At 39.0% G+C, this 14,997-nt stretch overlaps 2 protein-coding genes across 3 annotated transcripts in view; both read left to right on the top strand.

The window, feature by feature from the left end:
* PSMC6 (proteasome 26S subunit, ATPase 6) overlaps positions 1-7,322 on the top strand; it is a 24,630-nt gene extending 17,308 nt beyond the window's left edge. For both annotated transcript variants that reach the window (XM_043470776.1, XM_043470774.1), the window contains 2 exons: positions 3,186-3,257; positions 6,815-7,322. In XM_043470776.1, coding sequence (XP_043326711.1) covers positions 3,186-3,257; positions 6,815-6,933 — 191 coding nt within the window. In that variant the 3' untranslated portion in view covers positions 6,934-7,322. The remainder of the gene's footprint in view (positions 1-3,185; positions 3,258-6,814) is intronic.
* Positions 7,323-9,262: 1,940 nt separating this feature from the next.
* The window catches only part of STYX (serine/threonine/tyrosine interacting protein), a 46,433-nt gene continuing 40,698 nt past the window's right edge, over positions 9,263-14,997 (top strand). The window contains exon 1 of the mRNA XM_043470769.1: positions 9,263-9,597. Within this exon, the coding sequence (XP_043326704.1) occupies positions 9,541-9,597 (57 nt within the window). The 5' untranslated portion in view covers positions 9,263-9,540. The remainder of the gene's footprint in view (positions 9,598-14,997) is intronic.

The following is a 14,997-nucleotide window of genomic DNA, read 5'->3' as shown; positions in this document are numbered from 1 at the left end:
AAGCTGAGTGCCGAAAAATTGATGCTTTTGAACTGTGGTGTTAGAGAAGACTCTTGAGAGTCCCTTGGACTGCAAGGAGATCCAACCAGTCCATCCTCAAGGAGATCAGTCCTGAGTGTTCATTGGAAGGACTGATGCTGAAGCTGAAACTCCAGTACTTTGGCTACCTCATGGGAAGAGTTGACTCATTGGAAAAGATCCCGATGCTGGGAGGGATTGGGGGCAGGAGGAGAAGGGGATGGCAGAGGATGAAATGGCTGGATGGCATCACCGACTCAATGGACATGGGTTTGAGTAAACTCCGGGAGTTGGTGATGGACAGGGAGGCCTGGCGTGCTGTGATTCATGGGGTCACAAAGAGTTGGACACGACTGAGTGACTGAACTGAACTGAACCATCTTGCTAGGGCTTCTCCTTTGCCCTTGGATGTGGGGTGTCTTTTTGGTGGGAACCAGCATTCGCCTGTCAACATTTGTTCAGCAGTGAGTTGTAATTTTGGAGTTCTTGCAGAAGATGAGTGCATGTCCTTCTACTTCGCCATCTTGACTTGCCTAATACATAGTTATTGGATGATGATAAGTACTATGGAGAAAAATAAAGCACGAAAAGGGGAATAGGTAATGCAAGGAGCAGGTATGAACATGTATACATTTTTGAATGGAGGTAGGGAGGGGGAAGCACAGGGAAGGCTTTACGAAAGTGATTTTTAAGTAGTGACCTAGAAGGATATTTGGGGAAAGATCATGCAGAAGGATCAGCAAGTAAGAAGACCTTGAAGTAGGTGCATTCCTGGAACACTCCAGGACCAGCATTGAGATCCAGATGTCTGGCAGAGTCACTGGGACAGTAGCACGTGAAGTGGGCTTCTCTGGTGGCTCAGCAAGAAAGAATCTGCCTACTATGCAGCAGAGGTGGGTTTGGTCCCTGGGTTGGGGAGATTCCCCTGGAGGAGGGCGTGGCAACCCACTCCAGTGTTCTTGCCTGGGAAATCCCATGGACAGAGGAGCCTGATGGGCTACAGTCCTTAAGGTTGCAAAGAGTTGGTCACAACTGAAATGACTTTGTAGCAGCAGCAAGTGAAATAAATCATAGAAGTAATGGGAATCAGGTTGTGTAGAGCCTTATTGAGGCCACTGAGTAGGAACCTTGGCTTTTGTTTTTATTGGTATGGATGCCATTGGAGGATTGTGAGCAGAGGAATGATATGACCTTTTTATTATTTAACCTTCTATTGCAGAAAGTTGGAAATAACATAAAAGTAGAGATGAGTATCATTTTATCCAGTATTAATTCCCCAGCTTCAGTAATTAACTCTTGGCCAATCTTGTTTCATCTGTAATCTTTCCTACCTTTTACTTTCCCTCTGGATTTTTAAGTTCCAGGCATATCATTTGTAAATTTTTCAAAATTCACTTATGTTAAATAAGATCATTCTGGCTGCAACTAGAGGGACAAGGATAGAAACAAGAGGATCAATAAGGAGGTTATTTCAGTAATGCAGGCAAAAGATGATGGTGGCTTGGTCTAAGGAGGTAGCAGAATCTTTTGTACTAATGTGATTCTGGACATGCTTTTATTTTTATTTTTATTTTTTTTCTTTTCTTTTTTCCATGGACATGCTTTTAAAATAGAGGTCATAGGACTTGCTAAGGAATCAGATGTAGGGTGTGAGCTAAAGAGAAAACCAGGAATGACATAGGTTTTTGACTCATGCAACTGGACAAATGGAATTGCCATCAATTAAATTTGAGGTAAGACTGGAAAGATTAAGTTTTAGAGGGAGAATGAAAAATTTGATTCTGGCAATATTTAATTTGAGATGCCAGTTAGATAACCAAATAAAGATGTTGATTAGTATTTCTTGGTGCATCAGTAGTTCATTGGAGAGGTCTGTGCTGGAGCCATAAACATGGGTAATGTCAGCATAAAAATGGTTCTAGGGAAGTGACCATGGATATAGAAGGGTTTTTTAAAGCTGAGCTAATTCCAGCATTAAGAAATTGAGAGGAAAAACCATCAAAGGAGACTGAGAAAGTATAGTTACAGAGGTAGGAATTAACCAGGAGCTGGTGGTATCCTGGAAGATAAATGAAGAAATTATTTTAAGGAGGGATTAATTTCCTGTCAGATGCTGACAGTGGGCATGATGGTAAGAGTTCTGAGATTGGATTTACTACGTGAGGATCATTGGTGAGCTCATGAAAAGAAATTTCTTTAGAGTGGTAGGAGTGAGAGCCTTGTGCCGATTGGTGTCAGAGAGATGAAACCATGAGGCATTGAGTTTAGATGCTTCTTTTAGGAGTTCTTTAGCAAAGGGGAGAAAACATGGAGGTGCAGCAGAAATGGAGATTAGGAATTGGGGGAGTTTTCTTTAAAGTGGAGGAATTTACAACACTTTTTTTTTTTTATGCTGATGGTAATGATCTAGGAGAGAGAGATAAGTGAAGACTAATTGATGAATTCTCTGTGTGATTTCAGATAGAGATTCACATATTCTAGATTGCCTGACACGGGTGCCTTATCACAGATTTTCACATTGTAGTAGCCTTTGCTGTCTTTCTTCTTATCCTTCATCAAGTCTATAATTGCTTACCCTAATCAGCAGCTCTTCAAGTCTGTCATGTGGACAGAAAGGTCACATAGCTATTATTATTATCATTGATCTCACCACTTGGAGCTTTCACAGAAACCAGAAAACCTAGCCAGTATTCACGCTAGCATTTAAAATTGTGCGTGATAAAATGATGTCTGATGACTTATTTTTGGTGTATTTTGTATTTGTTTTAATGATTAAATTCCATTGAGGTTACAGTTGGTTTTGAATGTTCTAGATTTGTTCAAATTAGATACTTGGTTACAGTTTGAGTCATAACTTGACAGATACCTGAAGTTCACATGTGTTTAATTGTGTCTGTGTGTAGAAACAGGTTAAGATGCTTTCAGATCTTGATTGTTTCTTGGTTTTAGAGTTTTAGAATTATGTTTATTTCTGCTTGGTGCTGGTTTACTTAACAGAAGTATTGCTTTTAGTTGTTGATATTGTGGAATATTGACACAGATGATGCCTAGCTGACTTATTTCAAAGCAAGCTCTTAAGTTAAATTTTCTATATGGTCATAAATCAAGTAAATGTCTACTGTAACTAATTTTTTTTACAACTAATTTCCAGTATTTTTCTTAAACAGATTATGAAGCAATTGTGAAGCTTTCAGATGGCTTTAATGGAGCAGACCTAAGAAATGTTTGCACTGAAGCAGGTAAGGATTTAAAGTACAGTTTTTACTCTTGATTTTTATTTGTTTAATTTGCTAAAAATGTGCCTGGGTTTGTTCAAATGCAGAGCCTGGACTTTGCAAGGTTTTGAGTGTTTGTTATTTTCTGGGAAATTGATTCCAAGAAGTAGGAGAGAACAGGGCAAGTGAGATAGGGAGAGGGAAAGCTGTTACAAGGGCACATCGCTGAAGTAACTGTTGTAGGCGGGAGGTGTTAGATTCTGATGAAGCTTCAGAGAAACGTACAGAATTCTTTCCAGGATTGTCTGGCTGAAATACGGGAGACCAGAGCATTTATTTACCAGCTCTTATCCTCTGTTCCTCCATGGGACGAGATCCCCTTGGGAAAGTTAACTTCTTGGCACTTACAAATGCCTCTGGGTAGGGTACGGAAAGACATGCATGTGATAGCATGCTGTCCTTCTGGAGTAAGTCTGAGACCATACGGAACTATCTGCCACACCTGTGGTAGAAATCCAACCCGGCCGGCACTGGAGGTATCTGCTGCAAAATGGTTGACAAGCCTCCTGATACTAGTCAGCCAGTAGTTAAATTTGAAAGATTGATTTATGAGTGTTGTGTTCATGCAACTTGTGAAAATGTAGTAGTTTTTTAGTGTAATTTTCTCTGCGAATTGTGTGATTTTTATTTCTGGTACCAAGTGGCTTTAAAACCCAAAGAGTCACTTAGATTTGTCCTCCACACAAAATTTTTAAATTAAAAACAATATCTGCAGTAGATTTTAGACTTTAATTGGTTTCATATGAACAGTTTTTTAAGTATTACAATATGTGATTTCCTCTTGTTTTCATTTACCTTTAGCCTTACTTTTAACGTTTCTTGTAAATTCACCAGTGTTTAAAGAGGCTGCTCAGACAGGCTCCTCCATAGGAGTATCTTCATGGGTATACTGTGACTTAGTATCTGGATCAAAATCTGCAGGTCCAGAAACTCAGTAGAAGTCACAGTAAATCATGCTCACAAAGACTTATTAATAAGCAAAAATATTGAGGTAAACTCAGTAACCTGAACTAAAAGCAAAGCAAAGTGAAGTCGCTCAGTCGAGTCCGACTCTTGGAACCCCATGGACTCTAGCCTACCAGGCTCCTCCGTCCATGGAATTTTCCAGGCAAGAGTACTGGAGTGGGTTATCATTTCCTTCTCCAGGGTATCTTCCCAACCCAGGGATCGAACCTGGCTGGGTCTCCCACATTGCTGGCAGACACTTTACCAACTGAGCCATTAGGGAAGCCCACAACTTAACTTACGATATTCTCCTTTCAAAATCTACATTGGACCAAATTATTAGAAGATTATTTTGGTGACACTGAAATCCAAACAAAAGTAGCATCATAATCTTAAAAGCTGATTCCATTAAGTTATATTCTTTTTCCCACATTTTTTATACTTTATTTTTAGCTGTTTCCCAATAAAGAATTGTAACTTGTGTGTGGATTAAAATTTAAGCTTTTTAGGCTTCTCATCTGGAGACATACTGAATTTCTTTGGTTTTCTTTTTCAGCTTCAAGCTTTTTTTGTTAACATATCTTTCTGTGAGTTAAAATGTATTTAATTCAGTTCTAGTTGTCTTTTTCCATTCAAATCTTTCTTTTTGATTTCTGAGATTATTTTTCTTTTTGGATTAGAATGTATCTCAGATTCACTCATTCACTAAAAATGATTTGGAAACAGTAATATGCACAAGGTTTGGAAAATTAGCTTGCCTAATTTAATTACAGCCTTCTAAACAGGTTTTAAAACTTCACTATTAAAAAAACTAGTCATTTCCATTCACCTAATTTCTGAGGATAGCCCAGAATAACTATTGCCAAGATTCCTTATATAGAAATCTTTAAAGGAAAGACCGGAAGCAACCCTTGAAATTTTCTATTGCAACCCAGTCATTTCGTGTTAGTGAAAATTCAGTATAAGCAGATCCTCAGTGAAAATAATAGTAGGATTCATTTATTTAGTAGATAATTTTATCTTACCAGTTTTAACTTATCATGAAATTAGGATTGTCTAAAAATCTTGGACCTACATCCATGACACAATTAATGTTTTTTAAAAACACAAACCTTTACCTCCTTGTCAAGTAGTATTTGACAAGTAACTTGTCAAAAATTTGAAAGCAAAAATTGAATTGTGGTATTTGAATATGAAAGTCATATTATCAATTTGTACATGAAAAAAGGTAAATTTTCTTACATGAATAATGCCATTGGTTTTGTAAAACCCACTATTGACTTTCTTTAATTCTTATTCTCTAAGCTTTTGATTATTAACAAGGAAAAGCTATCAAAATTACTGGAGTTGTTTTGTGTTTTCCCAAACCATAGATTGGAGAAGGCAATGGCAACCCACTCTAGTACTCTTGCCTGGAAAATCCCATAGACCCAGGAGCCTGGTAGGCTACAGTCCATGGGGTCTTGAAGAGTTGGACACAACTGAGTGACTTCACTTTCACTTTTCATTTCATGCATTGAAGAAGGAAATGGCAACCCACTCCAGTATTCTTGCCTGGAAAAATCCCAGAAACAGAGGAGCCTGGCGGGCTGCCATCTGTGGGGTCGTACAGAGTCGGACACGACTGATGCGACTTAGCAGCAGCCGCTGCAAACCATACATGCGCTCCCTCCTTCCAGGGGATTGCTGCATGTAGAGTTAAGAAAGAGCTGCCTACAATGTGTATGTATTGTTGATAGTTGGGTTTTGTTTTTTGGCTTCCATGGTGGCTCAGAAAGTAAAGCATCTGTCTGCAATGCAGGAGACCTGGGTTTGATCCCTGGGTTGGGAAGATCCCCTGGAGAAGGGAATGGCACCCCACTCCAGTACTCTTGCCTGGAAAATCCCATGGACGGAGGACCCTGGTAGGCTACAGTCCATGGGGTCGCAAAGAGTTGGACTTGACTGAGCGACATCACTTTTACTTTCACTTTTCTTTGTTTTTTCAAGATGCCATTGGATACAGGGACTGTATGAGCTGGAGTTAAGGTTCCAGATAATTGTCTCATTGTTTACTAATTTTTGGTTTGGAAAATAATGCTCACTGTAGCTATGGAAATTAGTTGAACAGTGGTAGTGGTTTTTAACAAATTGGAACTGATTGCTGAGAAGTAGTACATCTGGGTTCCTTCACATTTATTCCATAGAAAAATATTACATTATTTACTTTAAAGTTTTTTTAATTGAGATGTAGTTTTAATTGATATATAAACTAAATTGACAGTTTCATGGGTACAACATAATAATTAAGTATTTGTAGATATGAAATGACAACCACAGAAAGTCTAGTTAACATTCCATCATCACACATAGAAAAATATTTTTCTTGTGATCTACTCTTAGCAACTTTCAAATATAAAATGCAGTGTTAATAAGTATAGTCACCATGCTGTACATTACATCCTCAGGACTGACTTTTTTAAGTGGAAGTTTGTACCTTTTGACCACCTTCACCCATTTCACTTACCCTTCTTTGTTATTTTATAATAAATAATCACATATTAAATATAGCAGTCATGTTGCTTTATTTTCCACAGGTATGTTTGCAATTCGTGCTGATCATGATTTTGTAGTACAGGAAGACTTCATGAAAGCAGTCAGGAAAGTGGCTGATTCTAAGAAGCTAGAGTCTAAATTGGACTACAAACCTGTGTAATTTACTGTAAGGTTTTTGATGGCTGCATGACATCTCTTGGCTTAATTTAAAAAAAGTTAAGGAAAATTATGTATGTATTGGCAATGATCTCATTAATATCATATGAATAAAAATGTGTATGAATAACATTGTAAAAATTAGTAATTCAGTAATTCTGCTTTTAAGAAGTACAGAGGAAATTTGTATGTTTGTTAATGTTGCATTTATTGCAGCAGAAGTCAGAAGAGTATGTTGAAGCTTTTTGTATTTGCTGTATGAGTATTTTGTAAAACCTTGAAAATGGTTTGAGATAGTAGTACCAGGGAGCATTTCTTATGACTTATTTTATATCACTTGTTTTCCTCATCCTAAAAAGTTTAATAAAATCTGTTTAATTCAGTTCTTCTACAGATACTCTTGTCGTTTATAAGACTACATCTACTATGGTCTATTAGGTTCTTTAGTAAGTATAATAAACTAATAACCAAGATGAAGTTTTATTTAGATCGTAGATTTTTGAATTTTAAAACACTACCTACACTCAGTGTTCGAGACCATTTTATTATATGTAACATAGATGTGTGTGTGTGTGTGTGTGTGTGTGACAGAGAGAGAGAGAGAGTCTATAGTCTATATCTGTATATTCCTCCTTCCAGAAAGTCTTTATTTATTCTTTGCCTACTATGATTAAGCTGTATGATAGTTGATTGATACAGTACATGCACATCCATAACCTTTTTTTTAAGATTATGATTAAAAGTAATGTTTCCTATTAAATGTGACTTGGTTTTCTTGATTAAGTAAGATGATAGTTTCCTTTTGAGGAGGTTTGTTCACTCTTCTCAGAAAAATTTACACATATGTACACAACAATTTTGCATATATTAAAACTTACGAGACGTATTATTTCCCAAGCTCACCCATGGACTCTAGGTATCTATGGATACCAGGCTCAGAGTGTCTGATGTAGGGGGTGTTGATGTCAGAAGTGTTCAAAACAAAAGTTCTGTTACCTATACACAATTCTTTCTCATATTATGTGGCAATTAAAGCTTTAACAAATTACAACAGGAAATCACCATTGGGCATCAATTAAGATTGTGTTATTAAAGGTACAGTTAAAGAAACTGTCTTCAGTTTAGTAAACCTGAAGAAATGAATATGACTCAGGTAATTATAAAATCATTCTTCAAATAAAAAACTTGCTAGCAGAGTAATGTGTGCCTTTTTATAACTAAAGGAGAACCATTTATAAATAGTGGTAAAGAAAATGGAGCCCTCAACTAGCCATTTAATACTCAAAATTATTAAACAGTTCTATTTCTCTATATATTTAGAGTGTTTCATAAATATGACTAAAAAGTAATAGGATGTCAGGTTTAGGTCAAATTTCAATGTGATCTTTTTTATTCTTTCCATTGTAATTTGCAGTTCAGTTATTGAATGACTTTCACTTTTTTACTTTGGTGGTGGTGGGGGGGTGTTTTTTAAAGAGTAAGTTTGGTGTACAAATATTGAACGTTTAAGTGTGGGTTCTTAACACTAATCTTAATTTTCTTCATCTGTTTAAAAACAAAAAAGATACCATTATCTCTCTAGGCCCAGAGAAAGTGTTATATACCTGAACTTTATTAACAGTATAGTATTAACTGATTTAAACTCCTTTTAAAAAGATATTCAAAGCCATATAGTTTATAGTTTAATAATACGTTGAAGTGTAATAAGCTTAAAATTAAAGGAAGAGACCGTCAGTATTATGTACAAATTAGTGAGCTATGAATTGTTCTTATTTAAGATTTTTTCTTGATATTTTCCAGTTGTCATATTCCCAGGTATTGTTAAAAGTACGCCGTTTCGATTTGCTTAAAAGTGATAGTATTTTATTCTCTGTGTAGCATTACATAATTTTCAGATGAACTCTTCATTACTCTTGGTACCTCACCACAGATTGCGCAGGATTCTCAAGAGGGGAGAAAACTATAGTTTCCTTTCGTATGCCAGTTTATGGTGACTAGGATGTCTTCCCGGTTCTTACACCCAAGTAGGGATTTGCGTTGGATCCGGAAAGGGCAGAGTTGTTTCAGATTATCCCACTGCCTTTTCCAGGACAGTCCTCCGTTCTCCCTCCTGCGGCAGCCCCACCTCCTCCACACCCAGCGAGCTCCCGCCCGGACGCCTCCAGGGCCCCGCCCCCCCGCGTCTGCGCGCTCGCGAAGGGGCGGGGCGGCGGCGCGCTGACACCTGGCGGCCGCAGTGGGGGCGGGCCGAAGGCAAGCGTAGGCTGGGATTGGCTGGGGCGGCGAGGGGACGGCGGGAGGGGGAAGGAGGGGAGACGGTTGTAGGGCTCGTGTTGGTGCTAGAGCCTGGGCGGCCTGAGGGGCGCGGAAGCACGGCGGGGAGGAAGACGGCAGCAGCATGGCGGCCGGGTACGAGCCGCCCAACCCTCTTCCCGGCTGTCGCCGCCGGAGTCGTCGGGACCCTATAGTCTGCGTGTGTTAGTTGTAAGCCCGCTGCCTCCCGGTCAGTCCTCCGGTCTACCTTTTTCACCGCCACTGCCTGCCCGAGGGTCGGCCGGCGGGTACCTCCCACTCCTATCCGGCCCCACCCACAAACCCGCGGGCCAGGACCATGGAGGACGTGAAGCTGGAGTTCCCCTCGCTCCCACAGTGCAAAGAAGACGCCGAGGTGAGTCTGTCAGTGACTAACACGCACAGGCCTCTGTGGCTCTTCGCCGAGGGGCGGACCCCAGGCCCCAACCGTCGGAGCCTTCACCTACTGGTAGCCCTGTTGCCTCCTGAGGGCGTCTCGGGACCCCGGGGCGGAGTCTCGCGCTTGGGGGTCGTCTGCCCCTACCACGGCTCCCTGAGTTCCTCTTCCCTTCCGGAGACGCCGGGGCCGGGTCTGGTCTACTTACTTCAGTCCTTTTTCCCCCAGATTCGGCATCGAGGACTTACTTGAAGTAAGGTTACCCTTTTATTGCCAAAGCAATTCAAGGGTATGTTTTTAATCTCATTTTGAGGGATAATCTTTGGTGTCATCGATGGACTTGTGGGACACATGAGCCCACGTGTGGAATTGATGTGGGGCCTGAACTTGGAAGTGTGCCTTCAACAAGTTTCCCGAAGTAGTTGGTTTGATTTGACTTTTGGTGTTTTTGAGGCAAGCCGTGATCATCAGAGTAAAATGTCACGAAACTAACTCATTTGAATCTGAAAACTTCAATCAAAAAACTTGCCCTTTGGAGAGAAATTAATATGGGGAATAAAATTCTTTATAACTTGGTCTCCTGATTTCTAACTCGGGGTTCTTTTTATCCCACCTTACATCTTCTCTCCCTAAAGTGTGTATTGAGTTTTCCCGCATCTATTCCTAGTTTAAAATACTTTATGGTATTGGAGACTACTAAATTAGAATTCTACTAAATTAGAATTTTTCTGAAGATTGAATGCACTCTAGTAGTCTCAAGAAAGAAATGTTTAATTTCTACTTTTAAGAGATCATTCAGTTTATGGCAGGTATTCATTCTATTGATGTCTTTTGTGGTTCACTTTTTTTTATTTGGGGGGGGGATTATTTGCTTGTGATGATAATCCTTGAGAATTTCATGTTTTAAGAGTAGACTCAAATAGGAAAAAAAAGGTAGAATATAGGTTAGGTTAAAAATGATTTCATACTTTTTTCTTTTATATGGAATAATGTGAATGAAGATTATGCTTTTATATCCTTGAAATGATTCAGTAATTTCAACACTAGGCAACCTTAGAAATAATGTAGAGCTTTCCCACTTTTAAGATGAAGAAATTGTAGCTTACTAAGAATAAATGGTATTCCTAGTGCACCTTGGTCTCTTCGTTCTTAATTCATTGTTTTTTTGAATACACCTCAATTCTTCCCTGTTCTAGTCTTAATAGTTCTAGTTTACAGACTTTGCATCTAATCTCTTATTGTATAAATAATATATCTTATCCTTGCAAAGATTGTAAAAATCTTAGTGAGGAATACAGCTTACTTCTTTCCTGCTTGCTGCTTTCCTGTGTTGGAGAGAAGTAGTACTTAACCCTAGTACATAATGATGTTCATATCATCTACTGAAAGCCAGTTCATTCTTTATTCTGTAGCATTGGTTGTTTGTTATCTCTCAGTTACAAGTGACAGAAACCAGAGGAGCTTAAGCAAGAAAGAAAAGAAGTAACTAAATCCAGAAAATTTGGAGTGCAAACTGGTCTCAGAGACTTGACTAGACAGTATTAAAATGTAGCAGTACTGCCCCTGCCATTCATTAATGCTTGTCTCTATTTTCTGTCAAGATCTGTTCTTTTTCTTGGGCTTCTCCACAGGTATGAAGTTTAGCCATCAGTTGCTTGAAAATCAGACCCTTAGAGCATTCACATTAAGGGGGAAAAGTGCCTTTCTGTAAGCTTTAGTGTTTAAAATCTAGTGGATTGGCTTATCCTTGGGATCAGTCAAGAGAGCCAGAAAGGGGTGAATACAGTGAAGGATCCAGTCTAGGTCACATACTTCCTGGGCTAAGGGGACTGAAGTTTATCATTGGTTGCCCTCCCACCAAGCTGATAGGAGCATTTCACAGAAGATGGAAGATGCTTTCTGGCCAGACAGAACCATAAATAATCATAAATAGGGTATCTAGTTAATTACACATGATAAAGTGACTAATATAACAGAATGTTAATTTTTTAATTTCCAGTGAAATATGTAAAGTGGCAAATGGTCTTATACGATTATGGTGACCAGCCAGCATAGTTTTTTCCACATAGGAAGCACTCCCAATCACATTCCAGTCTTGGCTTAAGTAAAAAATTCAAGTACAGTGATTTCAGTGAAGACTGTTAATGATTGATGAAATCAAGATATGATAACTTTATGATCCTGTCACCTCTATAAAAATATTACTTCCAAGTTTTTCTTGAAATACTGGATAGAGCACTCTTCCTAGGATGGTTGCTAGCAAAAATTTAGATCAGCTTGCAAAAAGATTGTCATTTCTTTAAAATTCCTGTAATTTCCCTTTGTTTTGAGGATAAAGTTCAAACCCTTAATATCATCAGCAAGGTCCTGTGTGAACTGGCATCACTTACCTCTCTCAATTGTGTTATGAGCAACTTTTCCCCTTGCTCCATTTGGGCCCAATCCATAGTCACCTTCTCTCTGTTTCTGGAATGCTTCTGTTTTTCTCCCTACCTCAGGAGCTTTAAGCTACAATTTTCCCCTGCCATGACTGCCTGATTAACTACTTACTCTTGGGCTAGATCCCACTTGAGGCATCATTTCTTCAGAGAAGCTTTTCCTGATTTTGCCAGTTCCTTGTGTCCACTCTCCCATCTCCAGATTAGTTCAATCCTCAGGTTTCTAAGCTTCTGTAGCACTTGTTGGACTTCCCCAGTGGCTTAGCTGTAAAGAATCTGCCTGCAATGCAGGATACTCAGGTTTAATTACTGGGTTGGGAGGATTTCCTGGAGAAAGAAATGGCAACCCACTGCAATATTCTTGCCTGTGAAATCCCGTGGACGGAGGAGCCTGGTGGGCTAGAGGAGTCCATGGGATCACAAAAGAGTCGGGAATCACTGAGCAACTAAACAACAAGAGTAGGATCACTCAAGGAACTTTTAAAAAATAACCAAGCCTGGGCTTTTCTGAGTTAGTTGGTTTAAGATGGAACTAGATAATTCCAGTGGCAGTTAGGTTTAGAAATAACTGATTTGGAAGCATCTTACTTAAATACATCTCTATTTTCCATATCCTCCCAACCCTCTCATTTTTAAAGTAAAAATCTGTTTTTTTTCCATTTATTTTTATTAGTTGGAGGCTAATTACTTTACAATATTGTAGGGGTTTTTGCCATACATTGATATGAATCAGCCATGGATTTACATGTTTTCCCCATCCCAATCCCCCCTCTCACCTCCCTCTCCACCCGATCCCTCTGGGTCTTCCCAGTGCACCAGCCCCGAGCACTTGTCTCATGCATCCAACCTGGGCTGGTGATCTGTTTCACCCTTGATAATATACATGTTTCGATGCTGTTCTCTCGAAACATCCCATCCTTGCCTTCTGCCACAGAGTCCAAAAGTCTGTTCTGTACATCTGTGTCCCTTTTTCTGTTTTGCATATAGGGTTATTGTTACCATCTTTCTAAATTCCATATATATGCGTTAGTATACTGTATTGGTCTTTATCTTTCTGGCTTACTTCATTCTGTATAATGGGCTCCAGTTTCATCCATCTCATCAGAACTGATTCAAATGAATTCTTTTTAACGGCCGAGTAATATTCCATGGTGTATATGTACCACAGCTTCCTTATCCATTCGTCTGCTGATGGGCATCTAGGTTGCTTCCATGTCCTGGCTATTATAAACAGTGCTGCGATGAACATTGGGGTGCACGTGTCTCTTTCAGATCTGGTTTCCTCGGTGTGTATGCCCAGGAGTGGGATTGCTGGGTCATATGGCAGTTCTATTTCCAGTTTTTTAAGAAATCTCCACACTGTTCTCCATAGCGGCTGTACTAGTTTGCATTCCCACCAACAGTGTAAGAGGGTTCTCTTTTCTCCACACCCTCTCCAGCATTTATTGCTTGTAGACTTTTGGATAGCAGCCATCCTGATTGGTGTGTAATGGTACCTCACTGTGGTTTTGATTTGCATTTCTCTGATAATGAGTGATGTTGAGCATCTTTTCATGTGTTTGTTAGCCATCTGTATGTCTTTGGAGAAATGTCTGTTTAGTTCTTTGGCCCATTTTTTGGTTGGGTCATTTATTTTTCTGGAATTGAGCTGCAGGAGTTGCTTGTATATTTTTAAGATTAATCCTTTGTCTGTTGCTTCGTTTGCTATTATTTTCTCCCAATCTGAGGGCTGTCTTTTCATCTTGCTTATAGTTTATCCTTTGCTGTGCAAATGCTTTTAAGTTTAATTAGGTCCCATTTGTTTATTTTTGCTTTTATTTCCAATATTCTGGGAGGTGGGTCATAGAGGATCCTGCTGTGATTCATGTCGGAGAGTGTTTTGCCTATGTTCTCCTCTAGGACTTTTATAGTTTCTGGTCTTACATTTAGATCTTTAATCCATTTTGAGTTTATTTTTGTGTATGGTGTTAGAAAGTGTTTTAGTTTCATTCTTTTACAAGTGTTTGACCAGTTTTCCCAGCACCACTTGTTAAAGAGGTTGTCTTTTTTCCATTGTATATCCTTGCCTCCTTTGTTGAAGATGAGGTGTCCATAGGTTCGTGGATTTATCTCTGGGCTTTCTATTCTGTTCCATTGATCTGTATTTCTGTCTTTGTGCCAGTACCATACTGTCTTGATGACTGTGGCTTTGTAGTAGAGTCTGAAGTCAGGCAGGTTGATTCCTCCAGTTCCATTCTTCTTTCTCAAGATTGCTTTGACTATTCAAGGTTTTTTGTATTTCCATACAAATTGTGAACTTATTTGTTCTAGTTCTGTGAAAAATACCGTTGGTAGCTTGATAGGGATTGCATTGAATCTATAGATTGCTTTGGGTAGTATAGTCATTTTGACAATATTGATTCTTCCAATCCATGAACACGGTATATTTCTCCATCTGTTTGTGTCCTCTTTGATTTCTTTCATCAGTGTTTTATAGTTTTCTGTGTATAGGTCTTTTGTTTCTTTAGATAGATATACTCCTAAGTATTTTATTCTTTTTGTTGCAATGGTGAATGGTATTGTTTCCTTAATTTCTCTTTCTGTTTTTTCATTGTTAGTGTATAGAAATGCAAGGGATTTCTGTGTGTTAATTTTAAATCCTGCAACTTTATGGGCTAGGCCAGGAATCTAAAGGAAAGAGCTTACTCCGAAGAGGACCTTTTTTGGGGGGAGGGGGAGGTGAGAGAAACTATACTACTACTTTTTCTGTTTTGTGAAGTGTCCCAGCTCGGGTATAGTATTCTGATTTTTTTTTTTTTTTTAACTGCCCCAACCTGTTGTTTAAACAGTCCTCTTGGTATTTCCAAACGTTATTTTCAACCAGCCTAAGGCTATGTCCTTTGGTACGTTTATGTGTTTCTTGGTCTTTGAACATTTTTATAGCATTTTTTCTGTCCCCTAA

The sequence above is a fragment of the Cervus canadensis genome, chromosome 6, assembly GCF_019320065.1.
Source record: "Cervus canadensis isolate Bull #8, Minnesota chromosome 6, ASM1932006v1, whole genome shotgun sequence".
Lineage (NCBI taxonomy): Eukaryota > Metazoa > Chordata > Mammalia > Artiodactyla > Cervidae > Cervus > Cervus canadensis.
This window is presented reverse-complemented; position numbering and strand designations above follow the sequence as displayed.